The 25639-nt window shown below is 48.9% G+C and overlaps 2 protein-coding genes and 1 long non-coding RNA gene across 5 annotated transcripts; 2 read left to right on the top strand and 1 right to left on the bottom strand.

Annotated features, from left to right (window-relative positions):
- Positions 1–5043: 5043 nt before the first annotated feature.
- On the top strand, positions 5044–15010 carry LOC112877513 (BEL1-like homeodomain protein 4). Of its 3 annotated transcripts, none has more exons than XM_025941831.1 (5): positions 5044–5529; positions 5859–7211; positions 8714–9099; positions 10340–10400; positions 13925–15010. In XM_025941831.1, exons 2-5 carry the CDS (start codon positions 5925–5927, stop codon positions 14447–14449), a joined length of 2259 nt encoding a protein of 752 aa, XP_025797616.1. In that variant the 5' UTR covers positions 5044–5529; positions 5859–5924; the 3' UTR covers positions 14450–15010. The 3 variants fall into 3 exon arrangements, with proteins under 3 accessions (XP_025797616.1, XP_025797615.1, XP_025797614.1); XM_025941830.1 differs by having other exon boundaries at positions 5045–5529; positions 5851–7211; XM_025941829.1 differs by lacking the exon at positions 5044–5529 and having other exon boundaries at positions 5536–7211.
- A 4369-nt stretch (positions 15011–19379) lies between these two features.
- LOC112876127 lies at positions 19380–21576 on the bottom strand. The gene is made up of 2 exons (XM_025940177.1): positions 21321–21576; positions 19380–19754 (listed from the first exon to the last, which is right to left on the bottom strand). Exons 1-2 carry the CDS (start codon positions 21473–21475, stop codon positions 19679–19681), a joined length of 231 nt encoding a protein of 76 aa, XP_025795962.1. The 5' UTR covers positions 21476–21576; the 3' UTR covers positions 19380–19678.
- A 2618-nt stretch (positions 21577–24194) lies between these two features.
- Positions 24195–24788, top strand: LOC112876480. The gene is made up of 2 exons (XR_003225332.1): positions 24195–24527; positions 24610–24788. It is a non-coding gene; the product is annotated as an uncharacterized LOC112876480 (long non-coding RNA).
- Positions 24789–25639: the final 851 nt, after the last annotated feature.

Below are 25639 nucleotides of genomic sequence, written 5' to 3'. Positions count from 1 at the left end.
CGCGATGCATTCATCACCGGCAGGATTTTCTCCGCGGGGAGGAACGCCGGCGAAAGTGCCGCCTTGTCCTGCGCTGCTGCTACGCGCCTACGCGTCACGCGCGACATGACTGGCCATCTGGAGAAACAAACTGCCAGCAGCATGAGCACCCATATATACCGCCTCGACTGAGCTAGAAAGACTGCGACCTCGCTCACCAGCTGATGACATCGCCCATCTAGCCTGCGCCACGAACAGCTTGAACATCTATAGAAATTGCCCTGCAAAATTACCCGTTCGATCCGCATGCGAGCTAGGCTGGCCGGACAGCAACAGTTTGGGGACGCCAGGTGAGGCGAGTCTCGCTCGCTCGCCTGGCTGGCTGACCGGCGTACGCCAGGCTCTCGGCTTGGCCTGGGGTATCTATCAGGTACGCGACGGTCCAGCCAGGAGAGCTAGCTAGCTTGAGCTTGCTTGGAAGAGCAGGAAGGAGGGAGCTGACATGGCCATACGTGCACGTGGGGGAGCCGTCGCCTCACGTGGCCAGATGCCAAAGAGGAGGGTGGGCGAGGTCTTTGGATGCTGTTGCTGTGGTCCGGCCTATAGTTTTCTCCCCCTCTTTGTCATGCCCGGTCATTTCAACTAATTGCACAGGGAGAAAACCCGAAAACTACGCCACACGCAACAAAAATGTGATCATTCCCATCCAGAAAAAAAAGAACTTTTTTGAAAAAATATGTGCATATTTATGAAAAATCTTTTTGCATTTTAGAATTCAGAAGCTAGCTAGGGAGATCTTTTTATTTACGTCAGTTGCCCCAGTAGTCGTCCTCATCTAAATGGCTTTAGTTTGTTGATGATATTTTCCCTGTCCTTCAGATGACCCTTGCACCGATGTGACAGCATCCTCGAACTGAAGTCATGGGAGATGGTAAACATCAGCGGAGGTGCCCTATGTGTGTGTCAGTAGTATAGTGTGTATTTGTCAGTACTATAGAATGTTTGCCCATGCCGCAAGGGCATTTCTTTCGAGCTACTGTTTCCATGAAGCTGCCATACTGTTGCTTTTCAGTAGTAACTTTCAAGATATGATTGTGCCCTAACCCCATCACAAGGGTCAAGACACTCCTTAACTTTTGGATAAGACAGTCCTCCAATCCTGTGGCCTCATTGTATATCCTCTGCCGTCATATATACAGGAGCCACTGATTGGACTTCTAACAATTTTAAGGACAGATGTAACAGGTAAAATTATTTATATTATATCGCTTTATTTCCACCTCTAAGATCAGAAATAGTATTTGTTCTTCCAAATAACCAATGAGTCAAATACACTAGCATTTGCTTCGTTTTGTTTTCTTTAAAAGAAACAGACAGGTAAAACCAAGCCGTCTGTGAAAATACCCTAATACGGGTGTTTAGTTAGACAAAAAGTCTCTCACGTGATTGTTCCTTGGGCGCATTCATCGAGTGGAATCATCGCTACCTTTTTGGTTTTCACTGGTATCATAGAATTTGATGTGATATGTGACAAAAGACTATCAAAGATGGTTCTAAACTTAGAGCCATTTGTGATAACTGATCACTTTCACGTGCAGTTTAGTTCCAAACCTTATGTTATAACAGTTTTCACATACAGTTCACAAATCGTCTCTGTTGGCCATTGATGTATCATTGGAGTTGATTGTAGGCAGTCCAATAACCGTCAATGGTGGTCATCATTTTGAATGTTACATATCTGCATGCATGTGTAGCATGCATACAACATTCAACGATGAGCATTTTGAATGCTAGGTATGTGCATGCGTGTGTAGCATGCATACATATGCACTGCCGCCCCATATTGGGCGACCTTACGTGCCACATGTATCCCCTTTGAACATCTTCCTTAGCTTCCTCACATCCAAGATCCTATTTCTACAAACAAGTTATTGAAGTACAAGTGAATTATTGGCCTTTTCGCATCAGCTTAAAATTTATTCTAGGTGAATTAATCGGTGCATATAATTTAATATAGTATGAAGTTAGAGAGATCTCGAGTCCGAATCCTAGTCACGACACCTAAATAAAATAATAGCAAGGTGGTCTTCGAAATTCATGCTAGCTAAACGTGCCCTTCTACTACTACATCGGAAGGTGTCATGTCAGTTGTATTGCTAGGTGCGATTTTGCAGCACCTATTAGGCTCTCCATTTTGTTAAACCTAATGTCTTTATTTCAAAGTTATGGATTTCTCTCTCTAGAACTACGTCCGGCATCTAGTTTGCTATCAACGATATCAATAGGTCAAAGTCACCAATATCTCAACTGGTCCTCCTTGCATTATTTCGTAGATTCCCTCGTGTGTTACTCATGTCCACACATCTTAGAAGATGGAAATGCTGTTCATACTAAAACGTTATGCAATGAAATTAGGTTCCTTTTTTATTATCTCCAATTATGCTAGAGGTTTGTAGTTCACTTAAGAAGGGACATGCCCTCAAACATTATTGAAAAAACTTATACTACTTTGCTTTTCAAATATCATTTTAAAGGTTTAGTCCCTTGGAACCGCGTTGTATCGTTTTGCTTCCTCTCTACGAATACATGACGAGCAAAGCTCCTGACATTTGCTTTAAGACAAACATTTCAGAATCACCAAAAAAATTAATCAAGAAGACAAGCTGGTGCTAATTATACAAAGTAAATTATAAATTTAAAAAAATCGAAACATATCCCCTTTCTGTTTCAAAGTATAAGGTATTTTAGTTTCATCCTAATCAAATGTATTTTTCTTAAATTTATTTAACTTTAACCAACATCACGAAAAATACTCTACCACATATATATATCATGTTGCAAATGTGCACAACATCAAATATGTTTCTCATTGAATCCACCATGAGACGTGCCTTGATAGATGTTAACACACACATAATTGATCAAAACTGGAGAAAGTCTGACTTAGAAATAACCCAGAACGAATTACGTTTCGAGACGGGAAGATATGTTCCAGCTAGATCGAGGCGTGACCAGGTTCTGGATCCACCCTTGAAAGTAAGCACGAAAGGAAGAAAGAAAAGAAAGTAGCAGGAGGTCCCCGTGTGAAGGCTCAAGGAAAAGAGGAATAAGCGAAAAGCGCGTTTGGATGGATTACCCTTTAATGTGACAATCAGGGCGGAAGACGAAGATTAGTCCTCTCCGGTTCAGTCAGGGGTCGATCAGCCCACTGGGCGGGCAAAAGCGTGATGCGCACACGCGCACGGACGCAAACCCACAGCAAAAATTCGCAGAAACCGCGCCTGGCATGCGGGCCCCGCACGGGCCTGGGCGGAACAGCTCGCTCGCTCGGGCGCTGCTGCTGGTACGTATAGTATAGCAGCTAGCCTGAAGCCGAGCGCGGGGCCCGCGGCGAGATAACACATGATCACTGTGTGAGACTAGGATTGAGTTGGTGCGGCGTCCAAATCACAACGGCCCAATAATTGATCGGGACGCCTGCCTCCGCCTCTCTCCCCGCGCCCAGCGGCCGACAAGGCCCCGCCCGTGGCCGCTATCGCGCGGCTGGACCACCGCGCCGCCCGCCGCCCGATCCCCGTCCGACGGCCCCGGCTCGCCGACGGTAAAGATGGGGATGACCGGAACCGGAAAAAAAGAGAGAGAGAGAGAGAGAGGCGCTGCTCGTACGCACGCTCGACCACGGCGCGGTGCTGTGGCGCCGCGCACCCGGGGCTCACCGGCGGCCGCTCCTCCTCCTGCCCTCCTTTTCAGCTGGGCCGGTGAAACGGAACGGCGCGGCCGGACCACCACGGCACCACCCCTCGTCCCCGCTCGCTCTCGCCCGGCGCGGCGAAAAGTCAGACACGCGCGCCCATGGCCGGCGAAACGCGACGCGTCGAGCTCCCCTCTCAACCGCCTTCTCCTCTTAATAACCCCCCACCATCGCCGCTAGCTAGCGCGAGCAGCAGGAAAGCCCGGCGTGCCGGCCGATCGAGCAGGTCAGCACGCACACGGCCAGGGAGGGAGGGATCGGCCGTGGAAAGGAGGCGGTTGGATTAGCGGTTGGGGCCGGATTAATTAGGCCCGCACCGCACCGCACGGCCCTGCACTGCACACACGCGCACGCGTTCCGCAGCAGCAGCATCGTCGTCAGGTTGATTAGGCTGGCTGGTGATGCTCGCGCGCCACCACACGCGCGCGCCCGCGTGGTTGGAACTTGGGAGAGGGGGATCGGCAGCGCCGGATTTTGCTTTCCCCGCTAATTAATTTCCAGGAAGAAAATCGAGAGGACGCGAGGGTCGCCGTCGTCGTCTCCGCCGCACCCACCACCGGGCCGAGATTTTTCTTTTATCATTTCCTCGGTTTCGCAATAAAGGCGGGGATGTAACATATGGCGCTGGCTCGAGCACATGAAAAAGTTCTTTTTTATTATTTTTGAAAAAAGAAAAAAAAAGATAATTTAGGGGGTCGGTTTCCTCCTCCTCGCCTCCGATCGCCTTTCGAGTGCTGGTCAATTTCGAAATGAAAAAGAAAAGATGGAAAGATGCAGAGAGGGACGCCTCCTCATCGCTTTCTTTTCCCATCAGCCCCCCTGCCCCCCTTTAGCTGCTTTCCATCGTTTTTCTCTGGGCCTGCTGCTGGATAATACTCGACATGATCGACGTCTTTCGTTCTACTATCCACTAGTATCCAGCTGCGACCTAGCTAGCTGCTTACTCGTGCAGGAGCTCGATCGTATTCCAATTAGTATTTCCTAACGCTTGAAAGCAGCTGGCAGTGCTTGCGAAACAGACACCAATATATTCCACACACTTGTATCTATACCTAGCTATGCTTTGAAAGTTAAAAAGTCCAGCTGATACCAAATATAGTGCACAGGTACCTTGAACAATCGTTTAGTTAAATCGATTTGAGAATGGAGAGAGAGAGAGAAAAAAAGGGGAGATGTGTGGATGGAAAAGGAGAGGAAGGGGGGACAAATGAAAACAGGCGTACGACATCACCAGCACCAACAATAATAACTTAACCACAACACAACAACGACGCCGATTATTAAACGCGGTACAAGCAAGGCCGGGCGCAAAAGAAAAAGAGGATCCCAAAGGAGCAAGGGGGAGGGACAGCGACGTCCTCCTCCCTCCTCTGGCTCTGGGGCTGGGGCTCCGCCCAATTCCAATATCAGCAGCCGCGGCAGGCAGGAGGGATCAGCAGCAGAGCAGCGGAGAAAAGAGCTCGCCTTTTTTTTTTCTTTTATATACCAACCGGCCTCCCTCCCCGCGCGCCCTCCCCTCCTCGCGCTCCCTTTCGGAATCGGAAGGCGATTGCACAAGGCTGCGCTGCGGGCGCGCCGCCCCGACCGGACAAGGAAGGGGAGGGGGGAGAGAAAAAAAATATAGAGTTAGTCACACGCAGCGCACAGGAGGGGGAGGAGAGGGATTGTCTGAGAGATAAAGAGATTTCGGGAGACAAGGAGAGAGGGACAGAGATGGAGAGGAGCAGGCGGTCTCGGAGGCAGGCCTTTCACCCCCGCGCCCGGATAACGATGTGCTAGTTCCTTCCTCTTAGGTTAAGGTAAGCGCGGCCGACGGGGAGGAGCTGGGGGGTTTCTTCATCACAGCTGGGTGGAGTGGGCTTGCTTGTTCGTCTCAGTTCGTTGCCCCGCCCGATCGATCGATTGCTCCGCTTGATTCGGGGGTGTTTGTTCATACGTGCATGGATGGATGCTGGAGTTTCGGTTGGGGATGGAGGAGGATTTGTCTATTTTTTTTTCGATTTGGTTTTTGGGAGAGTGCAATTCGCCGGTTCATCGGCTTGTTGGATTCGTTTTGGTTTTGTTTTATTTCTGGTGCTTTTCTCTGATACGATGTCGTGGTGGTTGCTGCTGCTGGTCAGCTGTGCAGGTAGTAGCTGCGGGAGGAGTTCGCGACCGGGATCCCGCCGACGATGATGACAGTGGCGCCGCCGGCATGGGCATAGCGGCGCCACCATCTCAGCCGGGCCAGACCACCACGTACGTGAGCCAACCCACCAAGAGCAGCGCAGCGATCTCCGGCCGCCCGGCCACCGCGAGTTCTATGTCCCACTCCCAGGGATTCCACCAGGGCAGCAGCGGCGTCTTCGGCTACTCCTCCGATGGCTTCGACCGCCCGGACTCCAGCCAGGACCACCCGCAGCAGCACGTGGCGCAGCAGAGCCGCCGCGACAAGCTGAGGGTGCAGGGGTTCGACCCGGCAGCCGCCGCCGGGCACGGCCTGCTCCCCATCGATGGCGACGAGCACGCCGAGCCAGGGGCCATGTACGAGCACGCGGCCGCCGCCGCGGGCGCATCCAACATGCTCTCCGAGATGTTCAACTTCCCCGCGCCGCCGTCGGGGCCCTCCGCCACCGAGCTGCTGGCCAGCCAGATGAACGCCAATTACCGCTTCGGGCTGCGGCAGGGGCCCGGAGGGGTGGGCGGCTTGTCCGGCGACGGCGGTTGGTTTGGGGCCGGCGCGGCGGGCCGTGCTGGCTTGGTCCTCGGTGGGGCCAACATGGGGTCGTTAGGTGAAACGTCCTCCCCGAAGCAGCAAGGCAGCATGGCTGGCCTGGCCACCGACCCGGCCGCCGCGATGCAGCTCTTCTTGATGAACCCGCAGCAGTCGAGATCGTCGCCGACGTCGCCGCAGCCGTCGGACGTCCAGCAACACCACGAGGCGTTCCAGGCATTCGGCGGCGCGGCGGCCCCGTTCGGCGGCGGCGGCGGGGCCGGCGGCGTCGTGGAAGGGCAGGGCCTGTCCCTCTCGCTGTCGCCGTCGCTGCAGCAGCTGGAGATGGCGAAGCAGGCCGAGGAGCTAAGGGTCCGGGACGGCGTGCTCTACTTCAACCGGCAGCAGCAGGGCCCGTCGGTGCAGCAGCAGCAGCAGCTGCCGATGGCATTGCACGGCCAGGTGGGCGCGCTGGGGCAGCAGCTGCACGTGGGCTACGGCCCCGCCGGCGTCGCGGGCGTGCTGCGCAACTCCAAGTACACCCGCGCGGCGCAGGAGCTCCTGGAGGAGTTCTGCAGCGTGGGGCGCGGGCAGATCAAGGGCGGCGCGCGCAGCGGGCGCGGGGCCTCGGCGTCCAACCCTAGCGCGGGCAAGGGCGGCGGCGGCGCCTCCAGCTCCGGCGCCGCGCAGTCCCCGTCGTCGGCGTCCAAGGAGCCCCCGCAGCTGTCCCCCGCCGACCGGTTCGAGCACCAGCGCAAGAAGGCCAAGCTCATCTCCATGCTCGACGAGGCACGTCCGATCCACTACCGCTGCCACCGCCTCTCCCCCTTCCTTTAATTTCCTCTCTTGCATGCATGGCATGGCATGGCTGCACGCTTGCTCACGCCATGGCAGCTAGCTAGCTCAGCTCCGGCCGACGACGACCCTCGGTGGCGGCGCTAGCTAGCTGAAGGTGGTTGCGGCCGCGCGCGGCGGTAGGTGTGGGCAGAGAGATCGATCGAGCTGGTGGTACGTAGCAGTACAACCGATGATCCAGAAGCGGCCGGTACGAGAGCTTGTTTTTTACCGGCAGGTCAGTCATCCCTGCTGCCGGACGTGGCAGGTGGCCGCCAATGGCATGAAGGCTGCAGCGGCAGGAGCCGCCGCCACACAGACTCCGAGAGGGATATGAATCTCCCAATCATAGTAACATCGATCCCATCCCATATGGCTCGATTTCTTTTTGGGCGGTTGTTGGTGCGGCCGCGCTGTTGCCGCTGCATCATTCATCGCCTCCATTTCTTTATGCTCCGCCTCCCCTCCCTCTTCTCTCTCCGTATCCCCACGAGGGGAAAGAAGTACGACCCCTCTCTCTTTCTTCTCCTCCCATTGCTATCATCGCATCTCAACCTAGGAGTTTATGTTACTAGCTGCTAGTAGATTGTGGTAATTGTTTATGCCTGCCGTGCGCCGTCACTACCTAATTTTTACACGTAGTATAATACTTGGCTGGTGAAAGCTCAATTTGGCTCAACTAGCTGCTAGCATATCTATATATATGTATGTATTGCATATATATAAACCGGTGGTTGGTGCAAGTTGCAGTCATGCATCGATCCATGCTAGCATCAGCTTCTTCGAGCTGAACGCAGCTAAGCTAGCTTCACCTAAGCTCTAGCTGGTGCATGCAGCTGTCTGTCCAGCTAGCTTGGAACAGTCAGTTACAATTGGCGCTGCAGCGAGGAAGTACGAGAGGTAGCTGCTGCTACATGTTGCAACCCGATCGATCCTATACTAGCAGCTGGTACTAGTACATGACTGGTGAGCTAGGGAGGTCGAGCTCAGAGATCACCGCATCAGCTGGAGCTAGCGGCTTGGGCACATGCAGCAAGCAGGCCACACCGGTAGCTAGATGCGTGTGGTGGCTGGCTCATGCATCGATCAGCTCGGCTGTTGCCAAATGCCGGTGGGCCTCGGCTGCTTTTGTTCCTTCTCCCCCCATTTCCTCATAATTGTGCCAGCGACACATGCAACGCCACGCCCATGCCTTAACTGCCGCGCCCGATCGGGTTTTGTTTCTTGCCTTCTCCATTGCTAGCTTTCCGTCGTACGTGCTGCTTAGCTGCTATATGCTAGTAATAAGCAGCCGCTCCCGATCGATCAGTTTCTTTTTTATATATTTTTTTTACTATAGAGATGGAACGAGAGATGAATCGTAAATATTGTTCGTTTTTGTTTGATGATGATTGGAGAAGTAATTTTATTAATAATTTCCGTTTGGTTATTAATTCGATATAATATGCATACTGCAGGTGGACCGTCGGTACAACCACTACTGCGACCAGATGCAGATGGTGGTGAACTTCTTCGACTCGGTGATGGGGTTCGGCGCGGCGACCCCGTACACGGCGCTGGCGCAGAAGGCCATGTCCCGGCACTTCCGGTGCCTCAAGGACGCCATCGCGTCGCAGCTGCGGCACACCTGCGAGCTGCTGGGCGAGAAGGACGCCGGCACCAGCTCGGGGCTCACCAAGGGGGAGACCCCGCGGCTGCGCGCCATCGACCAGAGCCTCCGCCAGCAGCGCGCCTTCCACCACATGGGCATGATGGAGCAGGAGGCGTGGCGCCCCCAGCGCGGCCTCCCCGAGCGCTCCGTCAACATCCTACGATCCTGGCTCTTCGAGCACTTCCTACACCCGTACGTCGTTTCTTCTTCGATCGCCCCATGACTCGATCCATGCATGTAGTAGTAGCAGCTAGCTAGTCGATCCGTGGTGCATGATGCAGTGAGTGCATGGGATCAGCTGCCGGCCCGGCCGGCGATGGCGTGGCGCGAGATCGACGAGGGCATGCAGCCAGCAGTGCTCTCCTAGTGGATCTCCTCCTGGGAGTACTCAGCAGTCATCACGGGCGGCTTCTGCTTTGCTTTCCCCGGCCCGGCCCTCTGCTAGCTGGGAACCCCGGCGGCCCTGTCTGGCTGGGCGCTGCTGCCGGTTCGCTGCTACCTGTGCTTTAGCAAAAGCAGTAATTTTTTCGAGATCCACGCTAAAAAACCGCCATGCATGCCGGGGACTGTGCGCCTGTGTATATTCCCCCCCTTTTGCCCCCCTCCGGGCCGGGGTGAACTTTCCCATCATTGCAGAAATTTACCTTTTCTTGGTTTTACTGCGGTCAGTGCCAGGCCGGCCGCCTGCCGAGATCCTGCCTGCCGGCCGCTCGCCTCACGAACTCTGCTCTCTTCCTCCTCCGCCCTTGGAGAGAAGGCTGCTCGGCTGCTCGCTTTCGCGCGGACGCAAAAGCCAGTACGCGCTGCTGCCGCTCTGCACTATCGGATCAACGAGGAGCCTTTCTGCCGCGACGCATGGGCGGCGAGCAAGCCGATGAGCCAGCGGCCGGCCGGCCTCAGCTCCTTTTGCTCTCGCTCCATGCCGCGCATCTGAATCCCAGATCCCGCTACCGTGCTGCCATTGCCGCCTGCGGGAGATCAGAGCTTCAGAGGGGAGGGAATATATCGATCGGCCTCGGAATCCGGTTCCCTTGGCCCCCTGGCTGGCGTGCCGCCGCTGCATCTGCATGCATGCAGGTCGCTGGTGCCTGCGTGCATGGGTATCAGCGCTCGTCCACACACAAACATACGATCACAACCAGCTGCGCAGCAATATAATGCGCGTATGATTGGTGAACAGTGCCGGCACGTCGCGCACGCAGCGGCGCTGTTCCTTCCTGCGGCTTCTGCTGCTGCCTGCTGCCTTCAGGTTCAGGCCGCCGCAGCGGCTAGGCTAGGCAGAAGATAGTGTGCAGCTGCCCAGCAGCAGCAGCCAGCAGCCTTAGCGCTGGTCCTTTTCTATCGCCACAGTGCGTGGTATGGGAATGTGAATGATTCTTCTCTCTTCTCTCATATGTGTGTGCGCTCATGGCTGCTGCCTCTCTCTCTGCAGGTACCCGAGCGACGCCGATAAGCACCTGCTGGCGAGGCAGACGGGGCTGTCCAGGAACCAGGTGAGTTTGTACGCTTGCGCCCGGCCCATGCACAGTGTAGAGTCAGCAGCCTTAGCTCGCTTGCTTGTTGTTTGCTGGAGATACGTACCGTACGCACACGCACGCACGCATGAGTGTCTATCGCCTACTGTTGAGCGCGGCAGTGGTTTACCTGTTTGTTGTGCTCTTTGTTCTTGCTAATTTGGATGCGCTTCTTTTTGGCATCGACTCGAGATGCATGGCAGGCTGCTTGCGCATTGTCCTATGCGTACAGAGCGTGTCTCAGAGATGAGTAGAAAACTGCTAGAGTTACTTGAGAATAGTATAGCATCTCTTCTCGTATTTATAAAAAGCTATAGCTCAAATGAGCATTTAGTTGCAAGTTTTCAAGAATAAAATACTCCAAAGAGGCATGATAAAGCTCGGCGTAATTATATGCACGGACTGGTAATAATTTGTTGACACCTTGTCAACATCTAGAGATATGCCACTTCGGCAACCTTGCTCGAAATTAAATGGTTTCATTAATATTTGTGCCTATGACAGAAAAAAAATAGATTGGAAAATTTTAGCAGGGTGAGTCGATAACCCCATGCAACAACTTCTTATAAACTGACTAAATTTATAAAATCGACAAAAAAAAGACCGATTTATTTTCAGATAGTTTCTAGAAACTTACAAATATATGCATGCACATACATAGAAATACATATAATATCCTAGTCTATATATAGATGCTACATAGCATATGATTGTAGAAAATACTCGAACTTAACTATATCGAGAACTCTTTTAAATTGCTATAGAAAATTATTGAAATGCCGCATGAGTGTCCACATATTTAGTATGCACGATGCATTCGGCTGAACCCTACTCCAGCTCCTCATGTTTATGTTTTTTACTTCACCTCTTTCTCTTAGTCTCTTTTGTTTCTTTCCTGCATGCACCTACGTGGTCCCTCCACAAGTGCCCCTCATGTCTACCAACTTAAGGGCACTGGGTCATTATCAATCGATGGCTGCATCGTAGAAACATTTCCTCCTCAGCTCTTGCCCAATGTGACAACGCAAACCTGGTCCCTCTTCAGCTCCCTTTGTCCCTCTATCCCTTCCTGCTGGCATCTTGAGTGAAATCTATGCGTATGGTGATTTTGTAACATTAATTTGGACTTGTACTAGATATAGTCGCTTCATGTATCTAGGGGGGGGGGGGGGGGGGGGTACAATAATACACATACGTTGGGCCCGCTCCTTGAACAATTTTTTTACCTTAGATTTTGACACCATCCTCATGGACAAAATTCCAGTAGCTCCGTTAATGGTTATATGTCTATTAATGTTATGGGTAAACTAAGTTTCTCCTTGCTTTCTACGTGGTGAAAACTATTCTATCATTCAAAATCATCTAAAAAATAACCTACCATGCTACCTAGATATACACAACATATGATTTTCCATCCATTTTTTATGCTTTATGCGGCATATTATTGTCTATATGGAAAGCAACTTCACATGGTATAAACAATAGCTAGCCATTTCTTGAGTGAGGATCACCCCTTGGTTGCACCGTATGTACATGCTATATGCCACAATTGTATCCAACCATCTGTAGGTACACCATCTATTCCAAAGTTTCTATCAGCTAGCTAACTTGTTAATTTAAGTAGCTAGTAATTGGCCAGTTCACCTACTTTGATCCATATATATACAGAAAACTTTTCCTTATTAAATTTATCAGTTGGTCTAACTTTCTCAGCGGATTTTATCGTAGTTTTTAAGATGCTATCATTGATCGTATCAACATTGTTGACATTGTTTACACATCTATATATTACCAACAACAGAGCATTTAAACTAACGTGCACCTAATGATGGTACCTTTTCATGTAACCAACTACTGTACATGCCTTCATCTTGAAGCAAAATAAAAGCTAAAATGTCCCTATCTTCATCGTTTTGTATATATATGCCTTAATGCGACCTAATCTTGTCTCTAAATTTCTTGTTTTCAAATAATTGAAGTGTATATAGTGAAACATTACATTGACAAAAAAAAGTGATTTAATTGGATCAGATAAAGATTGCATGATCCTACTACATCTTATGAATTTTGTTCGGGTGCAACTCATTAGATTTTTTACACACGGAACCTATATGTATTTTTATAATCTGCAGTTAAGTCAAATGCAATTTCTTCATGCATGTAAGCATATACTATAACACTATAGCTAAGAATATATATAGTGATGTATTCGTTATACAGTTTTAGAATAATTGTAGTGTCTATATATATAAGTAATACGTCTCAAAAATTACAAAGGTGTGGATCATTCATCATTTCTTGCTCAATCAATGGTACAGTTCCTAGATTCTGTAGCATGATATGGATTTGGGAACTTCAAAACAAAGGGACTAAATCCTTTCTTTGAGTAAATTTTAAATATATGTTTGAAGCCATTTCTGACAACTTGAGCAAAAAATTTCACCCTGAACCCATTTTAAGTTGATTCACTATCCTTATTTTGACGATTCATGCACAATGCTAACATTTCCAAAGAAAAGTAAAATCAGCTCATGCATGCTGCTCATCAGTGAAAATTATTGTCGGTTTGGAGCTTTTGCAACCATTTTGCACCTGCGTGGACCTAACTGCTGAATATTGGATATGGCCCACCATCTATGCATATATACCTCCCAACACCATATTGATCAAATCGTTACAAAATTATTTTTTCTATGATATTGTTTTTAGTATTATCAAGTATTAGCGAAATCATCATAGGAGAGTACATACAGCAAGCAAAAAAACACTACTTCATATAACAAACATTCTGCTTCAAGGTACATATAGCTCACAATATTTTTGCTAAGAATTATATGAGAGTGAACAAGAAAATCGCTAAAACAAAGAATGTTCTGGTAGTTTTCTGCATTTTAAAATAATTTCATGATTCCTAATTTGATCTAATACTTTAATAGCTGACTTAGTTATAACATGGAGTGTTTCAATTTGTTAAATTATTGCGTCATTACTAATTAGTATATGGCATGGCTACAAAATAACCTATCAGTGTTGATATTCGCACATAAAACTGTAGCAAATGGAGCTTAAGAGAAGAAACTAGAGTATAGGGATTCTCATCCAAATTCTGAACTGTAAGATGAAATTAAGAGTGCGGCATTATAAACCCATGTATGCTAGCTAGGTTATTATGTAACCACGGCAAATTACTTTATGTATTACTAGCTCTTTGTTTAACCTTATGCAAGACATGTACATACTCAGAAATCAAAACAAGGGAAGCCTGTGCAATATTACAAAAAGAAGTAGCTAGATCCAAAACATTGGACACAAACGAAACAAGACAATGGCAGGATAAACCTGAGACATGACGGTGAGGACCGGGTAGCTAGAGCTAGATAAGCAGCTGCCTAGTTGCCCTATACGTACCTGCAGCTAGCATACATGCATGCATGGCACCACAGGCCGTGCATGGACCCCTGTCCCTGCAATAATTTGTTTGCTTTCCTTTGGATCAACTCCAGGTCTCCAACTGGTTCATCAACGCCCGTGTCCGGCTATGGAAGCCCATGATCGAGGAGATGTACCAGCAGGAGTGCCGGGAGCTCGAGGGCTCCTCGGCCGGCGGCGGAGGGCCCGAGTCCGGCAACGACCCCTCGGGCGCCGACGACACGCACTCCCCGACCACCACCGGCGCAGTAGCGGTGCAACAGCTCTCGCAGCAGCAGCAGCAGCAGCACGGCACGGCGGCGCCCGGCATGATGCCGCACAAGCCCGACCCGGGCGCCGCGGGTCCCTCGGCGGCGGACGCGGCCTTCGTCGGGATCGACCCGGTGGAGCTCCTTGGCGGCGACGCGCACGTGGGCGGCGGCGCGGACGACCTCTACGGGCGGTTCGAGCCCGGGGTGAGGATGCGGTACGGGCCCGGCGCGACCGGCGCCGCCGCCGGCGACGTGTCGCTGACGCTGGGCTTGCAGCACGCCGGCGCCGGCAACGCGGGCCCCGACGGCACCGACCGGTTCTCCTTGAGAGACTATAGCGGTTGTTGATGCTTACACATCGCTACATCACCTTTCATGGCTCATGCATGCGCGCATCTATCGTGCATTTGGAACAGTACTGAGGAAAGATCAAGAGAGAGAGAGAGAACAGTAACCAGGAGAGAGGGGGGGAGGGGGGGAGGGAACTAGACAGAGAGATCTAGATGAGCATCTAGAAAGAGAAAATTTGCATGGTGCCTGGAGGTGATGCGTGGGATGGGATATATGAATATGAGATCATTCACAAACCTCCTCCTCCGATCCTTCTTCGCCTTCTTCCGAGATGATTCTTAATTTACTTAGCTAGCAGATTAATTCCTTTTGTTAGGCATTATTGTTGGGGGGGTTAAGGATAATTAATTAATTTGTATACAGCAAAGGAAGATAGGAAGTGTATAATTGTTTAGTCACACTTTTTGGTTCTCTGTTTTGCATCTGCCCGTTTTTGGTTCTGGTGTACAATTTTTTTTCCTCTTGTACTCATTTGTTTCTTTCCCTCGCTGTAACTAAACATAAGAGAAACACATACATGCATACGTATAAATACATATATTGGCAAATATTGGGATACATATAGCATGTATATGCTCAGATATATGAAAAGGCTATACAGGCCAAAAGAGGAACATATACTCCAGTACAAGTGTGGCCAGAGAATTGGCTGGCATGTACGTGCAAATTGTGCGTGTCTCTTTTCTTCTGCCCCATCTTTGGGGAAACCCATTGATGCCATGTCGGGGATGGATCGGAGCTTCCTTTCCTATCAGCGTAAAAACACTGCAAATCATGTTCAGGCAGGACACCTGCAAGACTTTGAAACCTTTGGCCTTGGTAAACTTCTAATTTCTGTGGAAACAGAGCTGTTTTTTCAGAGATCCACTAAAAAGGAGAGCTGTCTTTTATGGAAAGAATCTTATAGAATTTCCTATTAAATAAACTGTTAGATCATGAACCCGTGTACAAAACAGTGGCTTGCAATATTTTAGTAAATATATGGATAATAGTATGTGGTCATCCATGGCAATGGCGTGATGTTTTCTTTATGGAGTTGCGAAAAGTTTACGAGCGATGCGGAACAATTGCATTTTTGTAATTTTGTTATAATAGCATCTGTGGATAATTTAGAAATGGGTATTCACATTCTTTATTTAATTACTTTTTACAATGATAAAGGTGAGCGGGTATCAGGAGACTTTGGGTTAATTCTTCTAATAAGGTATGGGGGTAACTTATAATCAGATAGTAGGGGTACTTTGGATAGTTTTTGCAATAATTATTAGAGCCCAACAAATCGACTGTCGGTCTTTTTATAGGAGAACTTCTCTCTCATTTCTACGTTATGCGTCTAATAGAGCATCTCCAATTACTTATTCCTCACTCCAATATTAAATTTAATATTTTATAATTGGAGATGCTCAGCAGATTACCAATCCAACCCATATTACCTAAATTACCAAAATACACCTCCCTTAAACCTAGATGAAGGGGATTCATCCCTCTACTTTATTTTTGGTGATTGGATTTTGATAGTATGCTGCAGCAGCTACTACCAGAAACACTAAAATAATTATTGGTAATGGAGAGAAAGTATGTTTTATGTATGAGGTATGAGTAATCTGTTAGAGATGCTCGGCACATGCCTTAGATGTAAATGTTGCATGAATGCCGATTATTGAACTCCATAAGCAACGTACGCAGACATTGGAGACGAATTTGGGTATTTATCCACATCGCCGCTTCACTAAAACAGTACTCTAGATGAATTTAGTATGGTGTGCATGACCTTGGCAGGAACTTTGTACGGACGAGTACATAGTGATTCGCGTAGGTTTCCTACAAGTTCCTCCCAGTATTCCAGAGGGCAACTGGTTGTCCTGATCAATCAATCAGCACGTAAGGCTGTTTGGATAAGCTAAAGTTGGATGCTAAACTTTAGCATCTATTAGCATTCATACCTCATGCTAAAGTTCCAAGTCTTAGGGTGTGTTCGTTTGGCATTAGACCCCTCTAAAATCTTTAGAGTGCTTCCCCCCTCTAAAATCTTTAGAGGAATCGCAGTCTTATTAGAGGCTGAATTAGAGGGCTGTTCGGTGCCGGACCTCTAAAGTTTAGATGTTTCGGATTTTAGAGAGGTGAAACGAACACACCCTTAGCTAAAGTTTAGCCCACCTCATTAGCACTTTTATTTGGAGGAGCTTGTGTTAAATTTAGCACTTTTGGATTTTAACACTTGGATCCAAACACCAAGCCAAACTATAGGACTATCCGCATCGCGCTATGCGCTAATTGTCACGCCGAACAGAATGGGCCCACGCTGTTTGGTTAGGTGGATGGGTTTGGTGCAGCAATTTTTGGCGCAGCCTGCAGCGTCATTGCGCCAAACACTGCGCTAATCAAATAGAATTCAACTACTTCTAAGTTCCAACGGATAGAATCGTTCCTTCCTTCCAACGGATATTTCCCACGGAAGCCGCGAAATCAATTCGGAGACGTTGGACAGAACGCTGGGGAGGCATGGCGCAACCTGCCAATTGCGTCTGATTTGGTGTAGTGGTGCACAGTACGCCAATTTTGAGGTGTGTTTTAGTGCAGCGCTGCGGGTGTCTTTCCGCCAAAGTGGTTTGGCGCTGCGCTAAAGAGGCGCGACGCGGACAGTCTAATCCTTTTTTAGTCACACCAGCCAGCAACCCGTAACAGAACGACACGTGGGTTCCCCACAAATCGCGCATTGGTAGGTGGCCACCGCCCACTGGCACTGGCCGGGCTCTCCCCTAGTCCTCTCCTTCCACCAGCAAAATCTTCGCTTCCCCTCCGCTACCCGTGAGGCCTGACCGCAAGGGCGCCACCGGCAACGCCGAAAGGAACAGGGCAGCAGCAGCAGCAGCGAGCCGGGCTCGCAGTCTCGCACACGGGCACGCGCGGTGGCAGAGCCCAATCATTTGGTCCCGTCCGTCCGCTGGTCACCTGCCGCCTCGCTCTCGCTCCGTCGCTCGCACGGGCCGGACGCGGGCGCGCGATCGCGTGAGAGGAGGCGTGGCGTGGCGTGGCGAGGGTGGCAGTGCGCGGCCGTCGGCCGCCGCGCGCGCGACCCGCACGGGCATGATTGGGCGGTTAAATGCTGGAAATGGTGGTTGGGCTGGGCGCCCTGTGCACTCGGCGCGGCGACGGGGTCGGGGCGGGGCGGGGCGGCGCGGACAGGGACGCGTGCGTGCGCGCGCGCGCGCATGCCAGTAGATTTTGTTGCCAGAGAAGGTCAGGAGGATGAGCACGGGCGGAGCCGTCCCATCAATGCGGCCGGGAGACGGAGCGCGAGGGACCATCAGTAGGCGGATCGGGCGGGCCTCTCGCTCGCTCGCCCTCCTCCTTGGGGGCGCCTGGACAGCGAATCAGACGATGGATTGGACGGTAGAGGCGAGGCGCCGGAGGATTGGCTGTCCTGTGCCACTGTCGACAGGGAAACGGAGCTCAGCGCGCACGCTAAACACCTGGGGGTTAGGGTTAGTAAACCTGTCCTTGATTGATCCTGTGAGAGGTGGCATGTCATGGGTTACCGCGTACGATGGCACTGTGTCCATGTCCGAGACAATCCTCTGAACTGAAGCGACCCTCTGGTGCTAGTCAGATTCAAGGACGCCTCCAATGACACGTCTGACAGCCTGCGCACTGACGCTACCTCCGGCGAAGAGCGGAGCGCCCCTCTGTTCACCCGCTTGCCCGGCTCCGAACGGCAAGGCACGATCTCCTCAGATTTGCTGTGCCAACCATGCACTACTCCTGCTTAGGTGGGCAGGGGGGCCGGCAGCTCGTCCGACGGGTCTCGTCGTACACCCGCCCGCCCGTCCTCGCCGCTCCCACGCATCCACGGCGATCTGCGAGGGCCGCAACCATCGGCACGATAATTGCGAACCAACAACCAACTTGTCCGGCGCGCCATCCGCGCTGAAGAATGCTAATGCGACCTCAAACGATTCCACGTCGCTCTCGCACAACACCTCGGAGATGGACGGTACTACCTCATGACTGGATGATGCTACACCTTGTTCCTCTGCAACTTTGCAACCAGAATGACCTTCGGGGTACGGCCGCTGCTCACCTCTCCACCAATCGGCGGGCCCTCCAGCCGAGCGGTCCGGTACCTGTCGCAGGTTGCGTCACCTCTATCGGATTCAGAGGCCGATTTTCTCTCCTGTTCAGAGTAACCACTCAGGCAGATGTTAGGCAAGCAGTAAGTCGCACAGGACCTACCAGTTTGGGCAGTACTGCCCGGTACACCCTGACCACCGAACTTCCAAATAGGCATGTAACTTCCTTGATAATGTTTCTGTAAAGGGCAATGTGTGATGGTAGTGGTACAGATCTAATGGGTTAGCCAGGCTCAAGCTTTTCGCCAAGGAGTACGACTTCGCAACAGGTTTGCGTTCAAAAGCACGCTCACCTTCATTGAAGGTCTGCTTCAGTTGAACGCTTCCGATTGAACAGGCGGCGGAAGACCAGTAGTTGGCGCGACAGTTGCAAAAAATGTCAGTACAGTAAACCAGCCGTATTTGAATTACATGTGTTACAGAACAGTTCAGTTAATCTGGTTATATTCTGATGCGCAAAGGCCAACTTCATTCTTGCCAGAATTACATTTTGAAACATTTGTGGCATCTGAAAGCAAGTATTTGTTTCTCCAATAACTATGTAGTGGTATCAGGATCTGGGCTACTGTGCTTATACAGAACCTAGTAACAATGTTTAATTAGAGGAAGGAATCAAATAGCTACTCACTCCGTCCCAAATTATCAGTCGTTTTGGCTTTTCTAGATTCATAGTTTTTGCTATGCATCTACATATATTATATCTAGACCCATAAAAAAGTCAATAAATCTAGAAAAGCCAAAACGGCTAATAATTTGGGACGGAGGGAGTATATTGTTGCTGAAAGTAAAATGGCAGATAGCAAAGATGCTTCATGTAAGGAAACAGTTATGTCTGCTTTACTGTATAAGGCATCCCAACAACAAAATTACCAGCAAACATGTAGATTAGCTAGGGAGCTTATATCCTTACAAGGAAATCATAAGAACATTGTTTAGCTGCTCCACAGAGACCTAGTTTATTTATGTTCAAATGAAAACATAATTTCACCGTGCATCTACGTAAGGACCTAAAAGTTTCTATCACAGTACTTGGTAACAGACTACCAGAGCCTTGGACTTTTAAGAAAGGTTATACCATTCACATAAACAACTTCAATCAGTGATTGTCTTCCTTTGGCTTCTCCTTGGGGATCGTCGAGTCAAGTTTCTTTGGAGCTGCTTCTTTTGCAGACCTGCAGCATTGTTTGATTTATGTAAGCAATCAAAGCAAGATCTGAAAGCATCCTGGTACTCACTAAAAACTGGGGGAAAAAACATAACTAATATGCACAGTAACTATTATGTTAGTTCAAGTAGTATGGATCTTGTTGGTAATCAGGTTAAAAAAAAGAAACAATCGCTCCATGCTACTGCAAAGGCATTGATTCTTTCAAACATCAAAGCTACATCATACAGCAGTCCCACAGCAGTAGGACAATACACTTTTTATAAGTCGATGCAGTAATGCAGTTGCTGTGTTTTCTTTTTCTGAATGGTCTGAGCAACTCTAGCTATAAGTTAAACAGGTAACTGGAATTCACTCTCTAGTGGGGGTAGTCAAATATGCAAGCAGTATAACACTACACATGTTTTTTTTCTCTCGAACACACAGGAGAGCTGCGTATTAATATATTAAGAAGAAAGAAGGGTGTAGCACCCAGTCACCAGTACAAAGGTTTTTTTTTCATGGGAGAAAAAAACCAAACACTACACATGTTAATGTATTCAGATTTCAGAGTGCAATGTTGCGTACATATTCCAGATGCATAGCTCAGAATGTGATAAAAACAGGAACCTTCAATATATCTTTGGATTCTCATAAAATTGCATTATAAGATTAAGTGCTCTTTTTTTGTAAGTGTCAGGACACACATATATAATATCATTTGATGATTCGACCAGAATCATATGGTGGGTCAAACCCTTGGCCCAACCCAAGCTGTACCCAGCATTAGCTGTGCCAAACAAAGCCCAAGCCTAATTAGAACCAATTAACATTTGTGTAGTGTGGGGTACTTGGTAATTGGATGGCTACCACTTGTTTGATCAAATGGCAAAAAAATGTGAATCTCCAAATGAAAAAAAAAACCTTGTGTTACTAGAATATGCACAATCACAAAATAGATGAAGTAGCAAAAAATCATCAAGGAATTTGATAGGGAACTGTTAAAAAAAAGGACAGGAAAATCGTTGGCACTGGGCATCAAATAAACCATGTTGATTCACAAAAGACACTCCAAAATCCAGATCAATCTTCTTATGATTTACAATGTTTTGATATGCACAGTCGTAGTCCAAACCCAAACTTTCTGAAACCCAGTAATGAGATGTGCTATGCTTCCAATAGACCATACAGAACCCCACAAAGGGTTTCCAAATACACCAAAACTGTCTAGGTCCTCAGCTCATTACAATTCTGATCCACTACTGAAGTATCCAATCCATGATTGCCAGACAATGTGCGACAATCATACTAGAATCTGCCAGTCAAACAGCCATTCCAAATTCTCAATCGTCTAATAGAACAAGCAACTTCATATGAATCAGCAGCGCCCATAATTTCGGCGCATCAAACTCTTGGCGCACTCCGATGTCAGGAAATAGGGGGCACTTTGATCCTGAAATGACCCCTAAACCTAAACAGCGAATTCGATACTGGAGAGCCCCGAGCAAATCAACCTCGCATTCCATATAAATCAGACGGTGCATAGCAGAAACGCAACGCCAAGCAGGAAGGGCGCACCGCGTAAGCGACTTACTTGGATGCGGCGGAGGCGGTGTCCTCCTCGAGCCACTGCCGGAGCTGGCGCGCGTTGCGGCGGAAGAGGGCGCCGGACCTGCGGATGTCGGTGGTGAAGAGGAGCATCCCCGCGCCCACCACCGCCACCGTCACGATGAAGTTGGTCAGCGCCATCGCTCTCCCGTCGAGATCGGGGGGTGTTCCTGCCGGCGGCGGCGCTTACACCGGCGTGTGACGGCTAGCTACCTGGGGGATCCTGGAAGGAATTGTGCTCCGCGGTGTGACTGGGCCGGCGTGACCTGGGCTGCGTATATTTTCTAGCAGGTGGGCTCCATGAGTTTCGGTTGCATCGGCCCGAAAGTGGGTGTATGCTCCACGAAAATAAGCAAACCATTGCAAAATATGTGAGGGGAAAATCTTAAAAGCTAACCGTGTTCTTTTTTTTTAACAAAGTAAAAAAATTCGTGGAATCTGCTCTTCAAATTTCGAGGGGCCACATACAGAGTAGCTTTTGCACGTTTAGATCCAATTTGTTTTCCGGATATGCTCCCCTCAAACGGGGCAATGTGACTTCAGGCAGACTAGAACAGAGAATGTCAGCAGGTTGGATCGCTCTGTGGATGGCATGTCACGGCCCATCAGAACAACAGGTAATGGCACTGTTACATTGGTCATTGGTTCTCTCTGCTGTTCCTTGGTGATGTGCCGTTACATGTTCAGGTGACTAATCATACGCGATGGATGGCGATTGGACGTAATGTTAACTGCTATGGATGCGACGGCCTCAACTGGGGTATCAAGGAATTCTAGCTAAATTGTCTTGTCATTAGGCTTCACCGGCCTAGCCAGCTAGACTGATAAGGTGATGAGTGGTTTGTTTTTCTTCCAAGAACTTGTTTGGACAAGCATTTCATTTCATTAAGAATAAGAAGAGTTTGAATATAGGAAACACAACCTACGCACCTTAGAGAAAGGAGAAACTTAATTGATGACTGAAGAAAAAGAAGAACTCAACCAACTCAGACATCTACAGCCGGGCCAGGGCTCAACAACGCTCGTACAAAACCAACCAGAAATATAATTTGCATTTCGTCATAGATCAATCATTTTAATTAAATAAGCAGCGGCAGCATACTGATCTGTTTCGCCTAGCTTGGCGTTTCTCTCCTAATCCAGTTCCTGACTAGTTGCACGATGAGACAAGCATGAGATTTTTTTTAAATCCTGTCTTTGGCCTCTTGTCACATATTGGCATTAGAAGTCGTACACACAACCGATTTCGTTCAACAATCCCCACCTAGCCTTTTTCGGTGTCCTTTTTCGTTTAGATTCTCAACCCATGCATGATTGCTTATCAAACAGCTAGCACACGTACGTACAATCATCATGCTGTTTTTTTAGACAATGACTAGCATGATGCTATGAGCCACTCTACCCAATTACCAACTTTGATTCTCTTTTCTCAACCCATGATTGATTCTACTATCTGGTCAATGGAGGCTTCTAGTGGCTAGTCTTCGAAGGCTCTTTATTTCTTCTGTTGAGATGTCATCCCTATATCCAGTACCATTTTTTAGTTTCGCAAAAAAAAAAGAGTATCGTTTTTGACGGTTTTTAGACAATTAATAGTTTCGCGCTTTTGTAATGGTTTGTGCATTCTCAACCTTTGTGCTCCCCATCGATGCATAGAAATTCGACGCTCGAACCAAGACTGACACTTGTACTGGCAGTGCGCCATTGACTGTCTATCCCTTTCAAGCTCCTGCTGCGCCTTAAAACTGGCGATGTGACCAGCCTATGCTGAAGATTCAACTAGCATGGTCATGGACTACAAGAATCGAGCACGTTATCGTACTGCCCCCAAGAAGACCATGGAACAGTTCCCTGTACGGTGTATGGCGTGTTCAATGCTAGCATGGGGGCGGGGTTCCAGATCACAAGACGATCCATGGTCTCGAATCTCAGTAGGATAGCTAGCAACTCATGCTTGCGTACGTGGTTGCTCCTGATTCACAATTAACTACTTTTATCGAGTGTTCATAGATCAGAACATTTTACGAGAGTATTCAGACATCAAAAGCTCACTAAACTTTCTCAGGCGGATGAAAAGGATGCACAGACCATGTCGTGATCAAACGAGAGCAGCTAACGGGTAGTTGGAAAGGCGCCGCCATAGTTTAAGCTATCTCCAGCGCTCTAGATACCAATTCTTTTCGAGGTACAGGCCATCAAACCCATTGTACCCATGCTCGTTGCACTGTCTCCCAACTGACCTGACAGATCACACTTCACAAGCAACACATTGACACGCACTCAGCTGACGAAGCAAGCAACACCCAAGCAGCCTCACCTTCTTCCCCAGCCTGTCATGTCCTGACCAGAACCAGTCTGTTACAGACACTGCCGATGCAGGAACCGGTCAAGGGTCAGTCCGCCGTGGCCGGCCATATCACCGCGGGAGGCAGGCGATCCCGCTGAAAAACTGGCCGTTGTGGTGCGTGGCTGCGTGCTCCCGTCCTACCGGCCGGCCGGCCGGTCAGGCAGGTGGAACGCATGAATACTGCAGGCCGGCAGGGGGGGCGGCGGCTAGACGGAGACGGTAGCTCTCGCTCGCTCGCTGCCGCAAGTCATCAACCACTACCCCGAGGAAAGACGCATCGGCAAGGCAAGTCATTGCCATTGGCTGGCCGGGGCCATCCATGCCCACCTCCTCCTCTACCTCTCACCCCCTCTCTCTTCCTGACGTCCTGCCCCTTGGCCTGCTGCTGCCATTTGCATTTATATTTCCGCCCGTGCGATGCGTGGCTCCTTCATGAGGCTCGGCGAGACATCGACGTCTCAACCATTTCCTCTATCTTTTTTTTTTCATTTTATTTTTCTTCTTCTTCTCGGCTTACGTACACGTCCATTATTCGTATGTTCGTCGCCGCGCCTATTAATTCAGCAGCAGCTTGCCTTGCTATTGCCTGTCCCGTTGCTTTCTTCTCTCTTGGGTTTGCGGTGGGGGATCAGCTCGGCGGCAGGGAACCGAGAAGGCCGGCTCGGCTAGGAGGCGGCGGTGGCGTTTGCTTTTGGACAGGGTTGGCTGGGAGCCTGCGATGTTGGCATGGTTCAATCAAATCGGGCGATCCTTGCGGATGCTCCCGTCCTTTGATCTGATTGAGCCGTGCCAATATCACAAACTTCCCAAGCCTATAGTTACGCGTGCTACTCCTACTTTCTCAAGGTATGAAAACATTTGCACAAAATTTGTCATCCTATACGCCTTGAAATTTAAGTTTTGGTGTTGCATCAAGTCCTTTGTACAGCAAGGAGACTAGGAGAGAGAGAGAGAGAGAGAGATTGTTGCTGGCATTATCAGGTCAACTTTACAAGTATAGCTGGCAGAAGTTGTCTAGTTGACGACGACCTATGGTTTTCGAATGATGGTTATCTTTGCTATTTATATAAGTGCATAACTAAGACAAGAGATGACACATGATGGTTTATATCAAAGTGTTGCGGTATTATAAGGAAATGTTTTCCTGTGTTCTTGAGATGACGATATACAGAGGACTGTAATCTGCGCTCGTGGTAAATTGAACTAGTGCATGTCGAACTAGCTACCATTTCGCTTTCTTCCGTAAGTAATTACAAACCACAACTTCTCTAGAACAGTAGGCAAAATATCTTTAAGTCAAACTACAACTCAACAACAATAAACCATTTTCCTATATATGACGTACTCAACAAGTATAGTAGAAAATACTTGACATGTAGGCATGTAGTAAATCAATACTACATTTGGGCCGGTTAGCTAAGGAGTTTGTGGAGCAGCAGACGTTTGTACAGAAGTAGTATAGGGTATGTACCCCCAGTTCGGTACTGATGCTAAAAAGTTAACCTAGCTTGTACTAGATAGTTGCCATAGTATAAAAAAACTTCTTTTGATTAGTATTCAATTTTCCCTAGCTAATTTGAAGACTTTGATGTCCAATAATTGTGCACCAAAAATGGAACAAAATTAAAAAAACATTTTAATTTTCCGTGTCGTGTAACTAAATGCAAACAAAATCGTCCATGTTGCATCGCAGAACACGCATCCTTATCTTACTTTCACACACAGCTACATCTCGATTTAGTAATCATTAATTGGTTTACAAAGCTTGGTGTACCATTGAGATGAGATGACAAGTGATTCAACATCCTGTACATATAGTGACTGTTGACAGATGACTCGGGTCAAATTGCCCGCCAGCCATCATTTGTACCCGTCAGGCAGGTTTGGTTCTCAGCATGACTTGTTTTTGTCAAGCATTATTGCATAGCTAGTCTAATTTATGGTGTAGAAAAATAGTG

This window comes from Panicum hallii, chromosome 9 (assembly GCF_002211085.1).
Source record: "Panicum hallii strain FIL2 chromosome 9, PHallii_v3.1, whole genome shotgun sequence".
Lineage (NCBI taxonomy): Eukaryota > Viridiplantae > Streptophyta > Magnoliopsida > Poales > Poaceae > Panicum > Panicum hallii.
Note: the sequence above shows the minus strand (reverse complement) of the source record. Positions and strands in the feature narration are given on the sequence as shown.